Source organism: Perna viridis, chromosome 11 (genome assembly GCF_037379345.1).
Source record: "Perna viridis isolate PV_CMFRI_1.1 ecotype Kerala chromosome 11, ASM3737934v1, whole genome shotgun sequence".
In the NCBI taxonomy this organism is placed as follows: domain Eukaryota; kingdom Metazoa; phylum Mollusca; class Bivalvia; order Mytilida; family Mytilidae; genus Perna; species Perna viridis.
In genome coordinates this window covers 36,275,876-36,295,500 of record NC_142455.1, presented here as the reverse complement: position 1 = coordinate 36,295,500, position 19,625 = coordinate 36,275,876, and the positions used below count along the sequence as shown (strand labels likewise).

The window sequence follows — 19,625 nt, the reverse complement described above, 5'->3', positions numbered from 1 at the left end:
TAGGGAAATTTTTGTCACAAGAATTACCGTATCTGTCATATTAGAAAAGAAATAATTCCTTCCGGGGGTAGATTTGTACTCATTTTAACATGGGTACGGCATTTATATTCGATTATTTAACACCTCGCTGTCGCTCGGTATGTTAAAATAAGTACAAATCTACCTCCTCCGTGAATTATGTCTAAAATAACGTATCTAATCCTTGGTAACCTAAGTACACATATCCCATCGTTCAAGATCGTATTCAATCATGAACATCGGTCGATCGTATTGATAGTATCAGATCGTGATCTCGATCGGGACAATCGCATTTGAACTTATTCGGTTTTAACAAAATGTATGCCGTATCGTAACAGGTCGAGGTACTCATAATTTGAAAATTGTGATCATGTCGCATCAGATCGTATATTCGCGTAGCCAAGCGCATCGACTCGCAACACATCGCTCACAGACATATGTAATTCTAGAAAAAAAATCACGATCAGTTACGATATGACAATCGTAGCTTTTCGCACTTCTCCAGCAGTGCTAGAAGTTGTCTGGCAAGCTGTTTTCTGACTTAGTGCCGTTGGAGTATGGAGGAGTGGAATTCCAACTGCTTGCATTGTAGGAATACTAATCGCACGATAGCGGGAACCTAGCATTACATATTTCGTTTACACTGGACTTGACATTTTATTAGCAATTCTAGAAAAGCAAGGAACGCTTACCTTATACCGGTTCACCCATTCCATGATCCCAGTTTTAGTGGGGTCCGAGTTGCTCAATTACTTTTGTTTTCTATGTACGTGTTATTTTCATGTTCTTTGTTGTGTATGTCTAGTCGTTATTCTTGGGCTACTGTTAGAATCCCGGTTGCCTTTACACTATAAAACATGTTGGAATTAAATGTGACGTTTTATTGCTTTCAAGTATATAAAATGTAATGTTTGTCATAATTACGATGGGTATGGATGGAAGAAACTTCTGTGCTTTTTATAAGCCTTCAACTCGGCGAGTGTTCATAGAAAAGCAGAGTACGCTTGCCCTACCGGTACACCTAGTCCAAGCTCCCAGTTTTTAGTAGAGTCCGAGTTGCTCATTTACTTTCGTTGCTTTGTGAGTATTATTTTGTTTATTTTATGTTCTTTTGTGTGTGTGTCTGTTTTCCGTGTATGGTCTACTTCCTGGATTACATTCTTTTGATTTCTGCTAGAATCTTGGTTCCCTTGAATACTTCTTCAATCCCTAATGAAAAAATCTTTCATACATGTATTTGTGGTATTTGCTTTTATAGTAAAATGTTTTTGTATTCCACACAAGCTAGAAATCAGTTTTATAAACCTTTAAGCAGTGTAGTAGTAAGGTCGAACTAATCCATGGTTTTATAATTGAAGATGGCATGCCATGTCCATAATTGAAAGCTAAATCCTTTTTTCTTTTTCCAGCTCATGTGCATGAAAAAAAATACACTGTTCCTTTTGTGATACCATCCTTATTGTGATTTATTCCTAGTTTTCATAAATATATATTATATACCTCATGATAATAACTACAAGTTTAAAATCAATACATTTCTAAATTTGGAAAATTTAAATGGAACAGCTACTATTTGATTTGTGGGTATGTGCTATGACCTAATTTTTTTCTTGTTGAAACCCCCGACTTCAAGTTTTTATTTTTCTAGACCAAAAGTTCATTCTAGATTTTCAGTCTCGGCATTTAAATTTTAGTTCAGATTTGAAACCCCCTACCCTTTATCATAATAATTATGTGTTTGCTTCAAATCCCAAGTAGATCCTACATGTAAAAAACAGTGTTTAGTAATGCAAAATTAAAAAGACAGAAAAAGAGAATTGAAATTTTTACTGCATGAAAATATACACATGAATCAGAAATAACAAGTTGTAATAATAAAATAGATATGGCAAAAATTATAACATGATCACAGTTCATCAACATATCTGTGTGTATATTTAACATACCAAGTAAATGCATTTACATACCTTATTCATATTTCTCTGCTGTCATGTAAATCTGATACAAAGCTTAAAACTTCACTTGGAATCTAAACATGTAAACCCTTTGGATGAATTATATCCCTTAGCAACCACCAATGATTATCTTTTTTCAGCAAGCACATCTCATACCTTCATATAAAGTTTCATCAAGATCCAATGAATGTTTTGGAGAAGTCGTAGTTACCAGGTTAAAGACCAAATAAACACACAGACAGACATTTTGATTTCTACATACCCCATTACTAGATAGTAAGTTAGAGTAGTTTGAGCAACTAAAACTTTCATATCCCCCTGGCTTAGGCTCTTCATTGACACACACATATTTCAGACAATCCTAAATGTATGTATGAGATCAGTATGACAGAAACAATTAATTTATTGTAAAACAGAAACATCCCAGGCAGACTCTGAATTCAAAGATATTGTCAGTCATTCACATACATTGTCTTTATTTTATTCTTATCAATACTGAATAAATGAAAAACTGAGGAATTTCTTGGAACATTGTTTACAAAGGTGGATCCAGGCCTGGTGAGCACCCTCCTATTTACAGGACAAAAAGTTGGTTTAATTGAAAGGCAATCACTGAAGCATGATCGTGCCCATCCCCTCTTATGTCGGACAGCATGCCCTTCCAATCTTCAATTCCTATATTCACTCCTGGTTAAACTATCATAAGCTCAAGAACTAAATCTTACTACTTGAATATAACCCATGAAATGGTGTAAGCTAATCTGATGAACAACCTGATATACCAGTAGGCAAAATGTCCAAACCCGCTGCAAGCCACATAAAATTAATTGAAGATTCTACGGAGTGGAAAGGAAGGATGAAACTTCAAACTTTTCACATCTATATGAACAAAAATTCAATGAAAATCTTATTAATTCACATTAATAAAATTCCAGAACTAAAAAAAGCAAAATGAAGAAAGAAGAGACTAGAATCTAAAGATTAAAAACAAAGAAAGCAACAAAAAAATTCATGAGGCCTTCAAGTTGATGTAAAATGAAGCAACATTATTTACTTGTTTATAGTGAGCATAAAAATAAATGTGTATGTATGAACTAAATTTCTTGGTTATGAAATTACATTATACAAAAATAAAATGCATGATATCACAATAAAACTCTGAGACATATGTACAGTATAATAAAGATGAGATTTCAACACAAGAAAATGGATTTTCATTTGTTAAATATAGTTAATAATAATATATAAATTTTGCAAAATTTGCATATCTGGGATTACCTAAGTGAATTTCTGAAAACTTTAACCAATGTAATAAAAAGTTTTATCTGAAGTTGATACATCTGTTCACAATATAATACATGTACCATGTTTTATCTGAAGTTGATATATCTGTTCACAATGTAATACATGTATCTGAAGTTGATACATCTGTTCACAGTGTAATACATGTACTATGTTTTGTCTGAAGTTCATACATCTCTTCACAATATAAAACATGTAGTATGTTTCATCTTAAGTTTACACCTTTGTATATACTATACTTAGACAACAACTTCACTGGTAAAGAAAAAAATATCAAATTTCATAAAATAAACCTAAAATATACTTGAGTGATGTTTGTTTCAATACAGTCAGCATAACAGCACTATCTATGGTGGTTATAACAAACAGAATAGAATGAGCTTTGAAAATCAATAAAATAAAGAACATATAAACATCAATCTATCTCTACAATAATCCAACATCCAATAGGATGAACAAAAAATACATTAATTACATTGTCATCCCATTTAAAACAACAGAACAGATATGCTGAATATCAATGTTAGTGTTTACAACCCAATATAACAAAACAATTAAACATTTAAATGGTTAGATAAAAATTTACATATATCAACTGTTAATAGTAGGATAATTAATTGGAAGGAGTGAATAACCAAATTATGATCGTGAGTGCCGAAGAACGTTTAATTTTAACGAGTGTGTGGCACTTGTTCCACGCATGAGTTAAATCTTAATGTGTTCTTGGCATGAGTGATCATATTTTGGTTATTCATGATAACCAATTGATTGTCCTATTTATTATATAGATTTCCTTGATTATTTGTTGCTATTTTCAACATAAATTTCAAATTTTGTGAAAGGCAAGTTGATATCAAAGTTGTGATGTTTTGGCAGGAGAAAGTCTTTGACTAGTTTGAGTGAAATTACCGAATTTATTTCACAGTGTCAATTATCAAAATTAATTACACTGGGAACATTTGATAAAACACTGCGATCTTTATAATAAATCTGATTCTCCCAAGAAATCAACTTCACACTAAATATATATCATAAAATTCACATATATTTTCATAAAAACTTAGTAAATTATAGTGTAAACTATATTGGATTGATGTTAACATCATGTGATCAACTCATTTTTACATCTTGTGAACATTCTGGTCCCATAACACCTTAGAATAAAAAAATAGTGATAAGCAAAATTTAAACAACCACGTTTATATTCTCCTTGCAACCATATGTTTTTATATTATACAAGATGGCTCAATGAATTGTGTTCATCTGAAACAAATCAAGTGTAAAAGTTCTTACATGTACATGCCAACCTTGTGTTCAACAAAAAAAAAAGTTATATTTTACATGTACAACTTCAATTACATGTACAAGTATATACATCTGCAGATAGTTTGTGTATACATTTACATGTAATCTGCTGTATATAACAATGCCAGTATTTAGCTGATAAGCTACAGTAAGGACTCATATAAAGCATTAAGGCCATTTTTAAAAAAGTTATACATTTATACTAAGTTCAACATTAATATATAAAGCACTTCTAGTGACCGGAACACCTAAATCAGTATGATGGATCAATTTATACACCAGAGACCAGTTATAGACAGTATGTCAAATTCAGCCTAAGTGACTGAGTATGACTGCCCAAGAAATAATTACAAAATTCAATTAACTTCAAAAAGAACAAAAATTGCCAAAAGAGAAATCATAATTTAGCTAGATCAAAATGTAAATAAAGATTTGATTTACATGTAATGATAACACCATAATTGATCATAAATTAAGACTTGTTAACATACAATAATTACATCATTATCACAGGTAAATAATGTGAGAAATATGTTAACTATTGATGTTAACTTGGATCTATGTGAAAATATGCAGCATTCACTATAATTCTCTAGTGTGTCTGTATTAATACTGCTCCCTACATACAGTTTTGGGAGGGTGCATTCATGTACCATGCCCTATTTGGTCATTCCTCCCCAAAATAGACGTTAATGCTAGCATGATGTGTCTTTAACTTTGTCTGTCAAGTGCCCCTTTTCAAAAGCTGCTGGGAACACTAACCTATTCATTAACCATGTACATATAGAATGGAAAGACTAATAAAAAAAATGTGTTAATGATTTTTAATTATCCTAATTATTGATGATTTATAACAAAATTACCAATCTGATAAACTGTATGCAATAGTCTGTATAACAAATGGCAACATTAAGGCTAACTATTAACACTTAGTGACTCACTGTTCAGTTTAATGGTAATGTATATCATTTATAAACAAGAAAATATATGTGAACCTTCCCTTCATTTTGTGACCTTTGAACTTTTAAACAAAAATTGGTTCATTTTTATTTACAAAAACATATTGCCTATAAATTATTTTCTTCTGTGCTTCAATGTTTTCTAAGACAATATAATTCCCTATAAACAAAAATAAGATACTAAGACCATACATCATTACACATATATAATGTACATGTATAATTGAAGTTTTTTTCTTTATTTTCTACATTCACAAAGTAGAACATCATCAAAATCAATAACAGAGATTCACAACATTCTTGACCCCTTTAAATTTTTCTTGATTATTTAAGGCCAAACAGATAAATGCTCTCAATGACCTAAATAACCAATTCTTTCCTAAACAACTGTATATTTAGATTTTTGTTACCATCAAAACAACCACAATCTGTGAAACAACCTACTAAAGTAACATAACTATACACACTATTGGTCAGGGTTTATTTGAGGCTTAGTAACATCAAATGTTCAAATAAAAACTTAAGTGTAAATTTCCATAGAAAACCCTCCTAAAAAAAGGAGACAATATTTACATCTCTTCAACTGTACAAACTGTACAAACTAAAAGAAAAACTCAAGTCCAAGACTTAATTAACTCATCAACATAAACATACATTTATAATTAATATAAATACAGATCATCAAATGAACTTTGACCTGAGAATTCTGTATTAATCAGAAACCATTTAATGTAATATAACTTAGTTTAGTAGCTTTAATTTAAAGTCTGGTCATGTCAGGAACTAAAATAGAAAAAGTCAAGTTACTGTAGAAGTGTTTTTTTTTTTTGCATAAGAACTTTACACGAAAAGGGAACCAAATTCTTTTGCAGTATTTATTGGTTTACTGATTATTAAGGCTATGCTGTCATACATACATGTATTATAACAGCTTTTTTTTCTATGAGTTTCTCGTTACAAGTAAAAACCTTTGAAATATGAAAAAAAAAGACTTACAGAGTATATTAGTTTTAAACCAGACGAATGTCAAAGAACAGGATTTACTGACATATTTCAGTATGCAAAATCAATAGTAGATAGATAGACTATGTCTTCAAGAAATCATCTGTGTTCACAGAGATTAACAAAAAAATGGGACCTATAAATAATTTCAATAATCAAAAGTCAATTTTGCACTGATAGAGCATCATTCACTCCGTAGGAGAACCTGATATGAATTGCACTTTGTCCCTGGATTCATCAATGATTCATACTGTATGCTACTAGTTATGATCCTCTTGGTAATTTTTTACAACATCTTCATATGATGGAGGGACTGCTGAGCTGTAACCATAGTTACCAGAATGGGGTTTGGCTCTGAATGGACCATCCTCTACAAAGTCATCTCTGTACCTTTCACCCTGTAAAACAGATTTAAGGTATTTATCAGCAAGTAAAGAAAAAAAATGTAACGCAGTGTTCATCATTTACAATGGTGACTACCATAGTCAAGTTGCTGTTAGGAATAGTAACATTTCACAATTTTATATCCCAGCAAACCAATAACTGAAAATATATAAAACTAAAATTGGGAACCTCTAGAAAACCTTAAAAAAATTCACAATTTTGTATGTACTAATTTTCATGAAAGACTTAAAAGGTTAAGTGAGGCCAGAACTTACAAGAGAAGCCTGTTTATTTGACAATGGACTGTAGAGGGGCTGTGATGAACCAATGAAAATTCTACTATCTCTGTATCTTGTTTTCCATAAGCATACACACATGGACAATAAAAACATGAAGAATATTATACCACACCTGTAAGTAGAAAAAGGATTAGCATATTAAGTATGACATTTGACTAATATAAAAATAATACAATGATGGTTTTTTCATGTCACCAATTCATAGGTACAAACTTCTATGATTAAACCAGATATTATGCTACTCCACATTTCTTGTCGGAGTTTATATTAGCTTTTTCAGCCCTGTCTCTTTTTTTTGTAAATTCAGTTTTTTAATATATTTTGTTAGGTTAGATCGTCTCTGTTTCCTGTTTTTATGTTGTGGTCTTGGAATTGTTCTACTGTTTTGATGCTGTTTTTTTTTTAACTTACCAGAGATCGGAGGCCAGGAATTTGTAAAAGATGCTTATTTTCATGGTTTTCTTTACTGTAAACTTACCAGAAATACCACAGTTCCCACACTGTGTATGACACACAGCATACGTTGTCTCCACAACAATATTCATTTTCTAGACATCTGTCATTGTCACAGTAATAAGCTTCAACCTAGAACATCACATGGAAATATTTTAAGATGAGACATTATTATAATTTAATTAAGGACATGTGACTATGTATACATGTACACGTAACTAGACGAGGCATGAATATCAGAGACAACAACCCAAGGCCACCCACTGGACTTCAGTGAACGACGAGGAAATCCTCATACCACAGGGCAGATTGCACCTGGCCCTAAAACATCATTATACACAGGTACAGCCAAAGAGTTGCTTCTATATACAAATGTACTCAAGTAACATAAAACGTCAGGACGTGGAGCAAGTGAGTTGTTACATGTGTGTAACAAAATAAATTAATTTATTTCAACTCTATACTCACTTTTGTTTGTTTGTTTACACATTCATTCTTCTTTTTGTATTTATTCATTCATTCATCATTTTGATCATCCATACATGTAAGTGATGGTTTGATGTGTTCATACTTGAACAGAGGGGTTCATTATTTTTTTTTTAATTGCAGACACTGTGAGCAATGTTAATTACTGATATTTTCACCTTGTTTTGGATTGCTGTTAGGCTTGATGAGCTGTAGCATATGCCCTAGACCTCTGTTGTTACAGCTCCTCAAATCTATCAATCTTTTTCAAGCTTACAGTATATGGGTATACAGTCAAATGTATGGATGAATGATACATTAATTTTGCATTTTATTTGTGATAATAACACATCTTTTCTAGGTGTACATTGCACATAAAATAATATGATATGAAGTTCATGCCCAACAGTATGTACCTAAAATTTGAATGTAAAACATAATCAGTTGAATTTTGAATTTCAGAATTGTTAAAATATTATGATTTTTGATTTATCTCCCTTTTTACTACAGGTAGCAACTTTTGACAAACATTGTACAAGATGTGGTTGTTCAAATCTTACTAGTCACACACACAAGAAGGATACAAGTCGTATTAAATTAATATGACATCTTCTTGAGTACATTTCTTGCTACTTATTTCACTATGGTATTGACTACATAAAACATATTGATTAACTTTCAATTACTTGAGTACTCAGTTGCTCAACTCTTACAAGTTAGAACATATTTATGTACATATTTTCTAAAAACAAATGAATTCATTGTCTTATTGAAATATTTGCCATCAATCTGAAATAATTATTTAGAAATTTCTGCAAAGAAAATGTCCTATCTTGAGTGTGTGTGTATGAGAGAATCTGTTTTTTCTTTATTTTTTTTTTGGATACAGTTTGTTAAATGCACAATCCTGTGTAAAAGGTTATCAAATTTCATTTACAGTAATGAGTAGTTGTGTAGAAATATTATCAATGAATGTAAGAGGCCTACAATCAAATATTAAGAAAAGAGTAGACATTTTTAATTGGGTAAAAACAAAAAATGCATCCATTATTTGTTTACATGAAACCCATAGCACTGAGGTGGTAGAAAAGAGGTGAGAAGTTGAGTGGGGTCATAAGTGTTATTTCAGTCATGGTGATAGTAAGATCGCTGGTATATGTATTTTGTTCAAGCCAGGTCTTCAATATGACATCCATAATTCAATCATTGATCAACATGGTAGATATATCATATTAGATATAACTATCTTTGAGCACAGACTTACTTTTGTATATTTGTATGGTTATAATTTACATAGACCAGACTTTTTCGATGAAGTTCTGTTTCATGCTGTTAAATTCAGCAATACAAGCTATATATTCCGTGGAGACAGGAATGTAGTGCAGGACAGGTATGATGATACCTGTAATGTACTGCATGACAGGAACCCAAAAAGCTAGAGACAAGATAGAGGAAATAAAAAGCTCTTTAGGATTGCCAGACCCATGGAGAACATGTCATCCTGATGAAAAAAGGTTCACATGGCGTCAGTCTAGTCCTTTAAAAAAGAGCAGAATAAATTACTTTCTTGTTTCTGAGGATATCTTTTGTTTGGTTGAGAGCCTTTACTTTACAAAAGGGAAAGTTATACGAAGTATAAAAAAATATTAAAAATCTGTTTTGGAAAGATGTGTTTTATGCCTTATCGTTATATAATCCAATACAAAAACTGACAGATATTAATGAGTGCTTAAGCTTAGATATTTTAAATTTTGTGCCTTTACAAGATTTTTCTTACTTTATTAAGTGGAAAGATTCAAATGTCAAATATCTTAGTGATGTATTTGATACAGTGGGGACAAAATTCCTAAACTTTACAGAACTAAAATGCAAGGTACATACACAAAACTTTGTGAAATATCTTTCCTTGATATCAAGTATCCCTACTGGTTTAAGACAATTTATCAAAAAAATGTAGACAACACAGTGATATCCACTATTGAGGATTTATTTTTGAAAATGCTTGTTAATAAATGTATTAGATTTATTTATCTTCAAATTACAATGCTATCTTCCCCATGAAAAATTTTTGAAATGGGAAAGTGAATTATATACCGAAATAAAAGATTGGAAAAAATTTTTTTGATCTGAATAAGAAGAGCTGTAGTAATGCTTATCTTGGCAATTTCCAATACAAGTTTTGTACGAGCTGTACCTACAAATATGTTTTTGAACAAGATTCATATAAAAAAATCAAATTTGTGTTCTTTTTGTAATCAGAGTATAGAGACTATAGAACATCTGTTTTTTGACTGCTTAGTCACTTCAAATGTCTTTTATGATTTTCAGATTTTTCTTAGAAAAAATTATTCTGATTTTGTTATGAAAAAAAGAACTTTCTTTTTTGGTGTTCCTGAGGCAGATATCAAATTAAATCTTTTGTCATTTATTGGAAAAAAGTACATATTCAAATGCAAATTGGAAGAAAAACTGCCGAACATTGTTGGTTTAAAGCAAAGAATTCGACATTTCTATCACATTGAACATTTTATTGCCAAGAAAAATAATGTTTTGCATAAATTTGAGAAGATATGGGCCCCTATTAGAAATATTTCATATATTTGATAACTAAAAATGTGTTTATTAGCCTTTTTAATACAAGACAGTATATTTCATCTTTTTTTTATTTCAAATTGGAAACTGAAATGTATGTATCATAGAATGATTGTCTTTTGAGAATGAGAGAGTGTGTGAGAGTGAGAGTGAATAAGTATGATAAGTGCAGTCTTTCAAATTAGTATAATATAGTGACGGTTAAATACATGTTAACAAAGCCCAGGTTTCTCTTCTTTATCTACTTTAACCCACCATATCTACATTAAGTCAGGTTTCTCTTCTTTACCTACTTTGACCCACCATATCTATAGTAAGTCAGGTTTCTCTTCTTTACCTACTTTGACCCACCATATCTATAGTAAGTCAGGTTTCTCTTCTTTACCTACTTTAAACCAACATTTCTATAGTAAGTCAGGTTTCTCTTCTTTACCTACTTTAAACCAACATTTCTATAGTAAGTCAGGTTTCTCTTCTTTACCTACTTTAACCCACCATATCTATAGTAAGTCAGGTTTCTCTTCTTTACCTACTTTAAACCAACATTTCTATAGTAAGTCAGGTTTCTCTTCTTTATCTACTTTAAACCAACATTTCTATAGTAAGTCAGGTTTCTCTTCTTTACCTACTTTAACCCACCATATCTATAGTAAGTCAGGTTTCTCTTCTTTACCTACTTTAAACCAACATTTCTATAGTAAGTCAGGTTTCTCTTCTTTACCTACTTTAACCCACCATATCTATAGTAAGTCAGGTTTCTCTTCTTTACCTACTTTAACCCACCATATCTATAGTAAGTCAGGTTTCTCTTCTTTACCTACTTTAAACCAACATTTCTATAGTAAGTCAGGTTTCTCTTCTTTATCTACTTTAAACCAACATTTCTATAGTAAGTCAGGTTTCTCTTCTTTACCTACTTTAACCCACCATATCTATAGTAAGTCAGGTTTCTCTTCTTTACCTACTTTAAACCAACATTTCTATAGTAAGTCAGGTTTCTCTTCTTTACCTACTTTAACCCACCATATCTATAGTAAGTCAGGTTTCTCTTCTTTACCTACTTTAACCCACCATATCTATAGTAAGTCAGGTTTCTCTTCTTTACCTACTTTAACCCACCATATCTATAGTAAGTCAGGTTTCTCTTCTTTACCTACTTTAACCCACCATATCTATAGTAAGTCAGGTTTCTCTTCTTTACCTACTTTAACCCACCATATCTATAGTAAGTCAGGTTTCTCTTCTTTACCTACTTTAACCCAACATTTCTATAGTAAGTCAGGTTTCTCATCTTTACCTACTTTAACCCAACATTTCTATAGTAAGTCAGGTTTCTCTTCTTTACCTACTTTAACCCACCATATCTATAATAAGTCAGGTTTCTCTTCTTTACCTACTTTAAACCAACATTTCTATAGTAAGTCAGGTTTCTCTTCTTTACCTACTTTAACCCAACATTTCTATAGTAAGTCAGGTTTCTCTTCTTTACCTACTTTAACCCACCATATCTATAGTAAGTCAGGTTTCTCTTCTTTACCTACGTTAAACCAACATTTCTATAGTAAGTCAGGTTTCTCTTCTTTACCTACTTTAACCCACCATATCTATATTAAGTCAGGTTTCTCTTCTTTACCTACTTTAACCCACCATATCTATAGTAAGTCAGGTTTCTCTTCTTTACCTACTTTAACCCACCATATCTATAGTAAGTCAGGTTTCTCTTCTTTACCTACTTTAACCCACCATTTCTATAGTAAGTCAGGTTTCTCTTCTTTACCTACTTTAACCCACCATATCTATAGTAAGTCAGGTTTTTCTTCTTTACCTACTTTAACCCGCCATTTCTGTAGTAAGTCAGGTTTCTCTTGTTTGCCTACTTTAAACCACCATTTCTATGGTAAGTCAGATCTATAGTAAGTCAGGTCTCTCTTCTTTACCTACTTTGACCCACCATTTCTATAATAAGCCAGGTTTCTCTTCTTTACCTACTTTGACCCACCATATCTATAGTAAGTCAGGTTTCTCTTCTTTACCTACTTTAACCCACCATATCTATAGTAAGTCAGGTTTCTCTTCTTTACCTACTTTGACCCACCATTTCTATAGGAAGTCAGGTTTCTCTTCTTTACCTACTTTAACCCACCATTTCTATAGTAAGTCAGGACTATTATGGTTGTTTCCAACTTTCAGTTTCATTCTTTAGCCAAATAAGTTTGTCAGTGGACTGCCACAGAAAGTTTTGATACTTGGTGGTGAAATGTATAGATTTGTCAGTAAAATTGTGCTCTCTAGACACAGTTTTGTATCTACATGAATATGTAAACTGTTTCTGATAGACAAGTACATGAAGTTTTTATGTCAAAATTAAGTCATACAAAATAAGCCCCATAAAACATGTGTTACTAGAATGTGTAAGAGCAGCTGTACCATATCACATACATGTAATAGCACATGTGGACATTGAACCATACATGTACATATACATGCATGGTTCAGTACATTGTAAATGTAAGAGTTTGAGTCCCAGTGATAGGTTGACCTTAAAATTCATAAAGCGATTCACATTTTATTTCTTACAATTCAAAAATTCTTTACATGTATATATGAAAGAAAATTATCCATTTGAATAAACTACATGTAGCATACATTTCATTTTTAAGAACTGAGTGTGACACAGAAACCAGCAAAATGTGCAAAATAAATTTTCAAATTTTTTAAAATAAGTTTTATGTCCTTCAGAAACATGTTCCGATTTTATAAGGAATTGTAGTGTTTGGTTTTGTCTCCTGGCACAGACAGTCATTTAATAGTCCTGTACAATTTCTGGCCCAAAATGTGTAACCTGTACAAACTTTTCCCCATACCCAAATACTATTTCTTCATTATAAATTATAATATAATGATTATTATGTGACCTTTCAAGCTGAAGTTTGTGCACATGCATAAAATGACATGATGATGGCTAGACTGGAAGCAACCATTTTTAATGTAAGATGTATTCCAAATACATGTATGCAGTTGTACCTGCTAATGTTGTGCAATGTTAAAGAGAGCTCTGAGGGTTAAGTGAACAAAAATTTGTAAAACCCCAGTGCATCAAATGTCTTGTTTCAAGACAAAATGTTGTTTATAGCAAGCACCGCGAAGAGGTGTGAGCTCTACGGTTATTATGTGTGCTTTTTAAATTTCCCTTTAAGTTCCCCAATATACTACCGAAAAAATAGTCATGTCGCGGAAGTAACAAAAAGTTACTGTCCTTACGGAGAAAATTCATCATTTCCTTCAATCAAACATATGAAAAAAAATATGGGTTAAGATTACATTTTAGTCAAAATAAATTCATCTTTTCTGATAGTTTTCAAGTCTTTCTCTACTTTTTTTTACTTATTTAAAGAAGTGAATGTGATGTTTTTAAAAACTTCAGGAAACACGTGGATGTATGTACGTGTATCTCCGCTGTTCCACTGTCGTTGTTGCCAAGAACCTAACCCGTCTTGGAAAAAAACGTAACTCTGATTATATTATCAAAATTGAAGCATAGCTTTTCTAAGATAGGAAAGGCAATCATTTTCTTGTTTGGAATTTGCAGCTGTCGTCTGAATTTTGCTTACGTCACATGATATGTGTAAAATATTCCCACCATCCGTGGAGAACTGTAATATTTCCGTTATCTGTACAGATAGATCTGACCGGCCAAAACTGAAATGGGTGCTGCTAGAGATGCCCTTAAGGGATACAAAAAATGTAAATTATTGCGAAGTGCTATAAAGTTATCGAGCATATTGAGAGCGAGAAGAAAGAGGGTATGACATTGGAATATTTTGGGGGAAATATTTCAACTTATTCATTTATTGAAAAAAAATCATCCCCATTAATTAACAAGACATATTTTCAAATAGAAATATTGATTTTGCTTGCTGCTTAAATATAAATAAAAATGTTACACTTGAGAAGCCAAAATTTTCATCTGGATCGACCCCCCTCTTTGTAATGTCCTTTATTATTTTTACGAGTCTCGCACAGACTTTACATGTATGGTAAAGCCCACGGTGCTCACTGATTTAGGCATTGCCTATTCCATATTACTTATTATATATTCATATATTACTTTTATATTATCATACATTTACACCTTGGGACACTCTGAAAAATAAACATGGTGGCCCTTTACAAATGTATATCCACTCCTGTGCAACATGCTGTCAGATCAATTATGGACAGGATTTGAATAAGGAATATTGGAATGTTTTTATTGTTGACACACAAAAAGAGCAAACATTTAAGCCAGTACTATAGCATTTGGGCCAGTGAACTAAAATTTTTACTGGCCCACCATGTGCAGGTCCAGGTGTGAAAAGAATAATTCTGCAGCAGTGCTAAGCTTGTCGTACAAGGCAACTAAGCAGCAGTCAAAACCCTGGCCAGGGTGCTCTGCAATCAGAACAACTGGGTTGTGTGCCCCAGGTGGGGGAATAGGGTACCCCTGGCATGCTACATGCAGGGGTCGTCAGGCCATAATACAGAAAACTTGACCACAAACCATAGTAATGGATCCTACTGGGAAAATGCCACTTTCCTCGCATGATTAAAAGCACTGCTGTGGTATTCAGCAGGAGAAAGAGCCTCTGCTTTGCTACTGGAGGCTAAATTTCCCAACCCTACCCATCTCTTCCAATTTCCAGCGGCAATAGAAACTTGTCGATCCTTTTATCTGAGTGTCCCATCCCATTTTTCATTTTATCATCATTTCATGTTCATTTTATGTTCACTGCTAAGATATTGCTGAAATATTTCTGCAACACCTTAAAGTTAAACACCAATCAATCAAATTAATGTCAATGACTGAATGAGTCTTAAAAAATATTTTCGGGCCAGCAGATTATATACATTTCTTCATAGAATATCTTGGTGAAAGAAGAACAAAACTTGAACTTTGTTGAGGACATGCGTTCGGAAAACTAATATACGATCAATCAGCTGAGTTTAAACTTAAATGTTTTTGTTCCACGTATTGAAGTCAATGAAGAAACATAAACAAAAGAGATCGTCTGCTTTTAGTGCAAGATATCGTAATGAGAACAGACTGCCTTAGCAAAGGCGTCCACAATCAGCCCGGAATTCATCTGAAAGTACTAAAACAATTTCATTAACTTACGAAATCTGGTAAAAATATAGATAAACACAACCAAAACATTTCCATCGCCATCTTTGTGACCCCGTTTCTAACCTTTCACTTTCAACCCGAAAAGTGTCATCTAGCGGAGTAAAATGTTTAATTAGCGGGAATTTCAAAATTACTGTGCGAGATTTAGGGGCCTGTCATTGATAAAGGTAACAAGTACTATCTTTAAAAAAGATAGCCGACGAAGTAAGATTTGTTCTTTTACTTATAATTTTCTACATTTCATTCAGGAAATAACACATGACACATAATTTCAATTTCCGATAGTTTTTTTTTCGGACGCCACTACAGTATTTGGCCAATCGGGAAACAGAATTTTGATCGGGTGACTTACGTTTCCATGGAAGTGCGTCTTTAAGATCAAAGGGTAAAAAGTGAAACTATACCGACTGCGTCGGAATAAATTGGATGGGAGGAAAAGAGTGGGGATGGATCCCTGACAATTTTAACTGCCACATGAGGGGGTCTCGAAGGATATATAGATATTCAAGATTTTTATTCAATAAAGAAAACTCAAACTGGAACACGAATTACAAAAGTGTATATATATGAGATAGTACAATAAAGAGAAGGTACATTGCGAAATTATTTTTAACATCATTAAATGTCGTAGACATGTCTTGTTAAGGTATATAAATAAATAGAGCCGATAAAATAAGAAAGCACTGTGTGGAATATAACTCACGTAAACTTGCTATAAAATGCATTGGCAATAGGATGTACTATAGAAGCTTATTGATCATTTTACCATACAACAGATGTTCATAAATCTAGCAAGTTATTTTAGATATATAGGATCTTCGTTAATTAGTAACGAAATAAATTGGTCTTCGATCAGGACCAAGTGATAAACTTTGTGTAGAAAATCGTAGTTCTTTGCAATTTTTTTTACATACCATCAGAAAGTGGACCCATCTTACCTTAATGCAATTTTGGTTACATTTTTGCAATAACGGTCCTGCAATGAGGTTTTGGGCTGAGTATATCTGCCCGTTTCAATGTGGAAACTATAATTGCTGGTTCGTAATCGAGAATTTATTTAATTGTCCAAGTTTTGTACTATAGTCAAATACTTTTCGTATTCAAAAATGAATCAGTCTTATCTTTTCTATCTGTTCTTGATTTACATCTTGTATCCAGACAACTTTTCCAGCACCTAACATGGTTAGATTTTCCAGTAGTGGCATTACTAATATTTTTAGGGTATAATACTGAATGATCTATTTTTGTACAGTATCATTATATCCCAGACAGCAAGGGTTACCATTGATAAACAATGATTTACTTTCTTCCTGCGCGTCAATAAGATGTGGATCATTATTGTTTTGTTTTGCACAGTCGCACCCAGGATTTAATCATGGAAATTAAAAAGTCAACGTAAAAAGGCTGTCTCCCCATTCTCCACAAACAACAAGACTTGAGGTTCTTTGGTAAATATAATTAACATGTTCTATAGGGCGGCGACTGTGCATGTTTACCAGAAATCAGCATTATGATAAATATCATTAAGTTTACACCATTTTTTGTTTGCAATATTGACTATTTCAGAAGCATATAAGGCTATACTGGTTTTACCGTGTGATCAAGAACGTATAAAAGATTTGGAACATTTAAAGACATTGTTAACCTTGAAGAAGGCCTTCATTCCCCTTTTTAAAGTCACCCATGGCTTGAGTAAAGTGCACTCATTTGAGCTAAGCAGTATCCCCAAGTGTTTGACAACTAAACGTTCAGTTCCATTAATAAAGAACTTATCTTTTTTTAAAGTCTACTGCCTTTATTAAAAACAATAACTTTGGGCTTGGAGTAATTAATATATCTAGCCCCATTTTTTACAGTAATCATAAATTATACATTATAGACCTTGTATGGAGGGAAGTTGAAAAGAAATTTTACCCCAATTCTAAACCGCCAGTCCCTTCTGATCACTGTTTGTTTTGGGGGATGGGCGGGGGAAGGGGAACATTTTTTAAATTTTACACCCAGGTAGTGCGCTGCAACCAACATAAGGACAATTTAATTCAATCATAAATCTCTTGCTTGTACTTTTATGTGTGTTTTTGTTTTCCTTCGCGAAAATATTTTTTGTTCTTTCCTCTCCGTTTAAAGATTATCAGTGTTTTCAGAGACCCAAATATATTTTTACTGGACATATTTGTAGCATGGGTATAGCCCCCCCCCACCCCCCCCGCCCCGCCCGTGGTATAGCCTAGGTATTGTTTGTTAATCTATATAGTATATTTAGCATCGTTTTAATTATATGAAATTCGGCTCTTAAAATCAACATAATAAGTGAAATAATGAATTTTGGCTTTCAAAATCAACCTATTCAGTTAAATGCATAAATGTATACTTTGCTAACAAAATTGTATTTATAGAGCATGGGTGGACAGAAAACTGCAGAACTATATGGCAAAACAAAAACAAAACAAACAACAAACAACAAAACACAAAACACAAAAAAACAATATACATGTAAAAACAAAAATGAAACAAAATATTCAGTTATTCGGTTAATATAGATTGACAGGACTCATTCAAGCCTTCCAATTTCAAACCATTGAAAGTTGTATAGTTTCTACGCGTTATTTGACTTTATTTTAATTTGTAAATAACAGTTCTGAAATCTTTTCTACTGAGATTGGACCATTCTTTCATAAAAATACGCGAATTAGTCTTATTTATAGGTAAGCTAAAATGTTCACTAAATAAATGGACCAATAACATCAGAGAATCACAAGTCAGAGGTGGACAAAAAGTAAAATTATCGGGTAACATGCCGCATTCTAAGACATATTATTTCTAGCTACACATATTTCCACGGGTGAAACACTTGGAACCATACAGCCCCTTAGACTCTATAATATGTCTCTTCTTTATTACCTGAAATATTTATAGATATTATCTGTTCATCATTTCTTTATTCATTAAAACACATCCCCTAAATATCTACACACCAGTTGATATACTAGCTCTCTCTGTCCATGCATCCACGTTTCATTAGGTGAAGAGAAATATTCCACCTTTGGTTAATAATATCACTGTTCGCTCATTGATGTCTCTTTTGAACTCTGCCTCAAAGTAAATTACTGTACTAAACTTCATTGATGTTAAAACATATGAATTTTGTAAAGCACATTATCCTTTAAACGACAATACATTATCGTGATATTATGGAAAAGGTGACATTATTAGTAGCCATTACTTACACAGAAATAAGCTGAGGAAATAAGCGTATGATGCGAAAATTTAAAAAAACCCTAATATCGTGGAAACATGATTCCATTTTCTATTGTATTCTGCTGATATTTATTGTAAAGCTTTCAACATCTATGTTATTGTTAATCAGCGGCCATGGACAGACACATTTACGTTAAGGTCAGTTTTGACTTAATTATAAAACATTCTATTAATTTAAAGTAAAAAAAAATGTAAAATTCCCAAGCTGTTCTGCATCTTGAATTTTTTTATTCAGATTTTTCTTAAACGGACTCGTACTTCGTAATTTTGATTTGATTTCGTTTAATTTTAGTCCAAAAGGGGCGGGACCCGGGTCTCCCTTTTTCCTGGAAAAGTTTGGCTGAATGTATAGAAAACAATGGAAATCACTGGAGCGGCCCATCCCCTTATATCAGTTGACAACCCTCTATTCGGAATTTCTGGACCCGCCATATGATTTTATCATGATAATTTAAATATAGACCATATT

General features: G+C 32.4%; 1 protein-coding gene across 1 annotated transcript; it reads right to left on the bottom strand.

The window, feature by feature from the left end:
- Positions 1-1,828: 1,828 nt before the first annotated feature.
- On the bottom strand, positions 1,829-15,960 carry LOC148603929 (uncharacterized). Its single transcript, XM_088551925.1, has 4 exons — positions 15,890-15,960; positions 7,703-7,809; positions 7,201-7,336; positions 1,829-6,939 (listed from the first exon to the last, which is right to left on the bottom strand). Exons 1-4 carry the CDS (start codon positions 15,938-15,940, stop codon positions 6,802-6,804), a joined length of 432 nt encoding a protein of 143 aa, XP_088408051.1. The 5' UTR covers positions 15,941-15,960; the 3' UTR covers positions 1,829-6,801.
- Positions 15,961-19,625: the final 3,665 nt, after the last annotated feature.

Coding starts and splice junctions, on each gene's coding strand:
- LOC148603929 (XM_088551925.1), bottom strand. CDS start 15,940: ATGGCGATGGAAATGTTTTGGTTGTGTTTATCTATATTTTTACCAGAT. Junction 7,810..15,889: donor CTATATTTTTACCAGATTTC/GTAAGTTAATGA, acceptor GTGATGTTCTAG/GTTGAAGCTTATTACTGTGA. Junction 6,940..7,200: donor CAAATAAACAGGCTTCTCTT/GTAAGTTCTGGC, acceptor TCTGTTTTACAG/GGTGAAAGGTACAGAGATGA.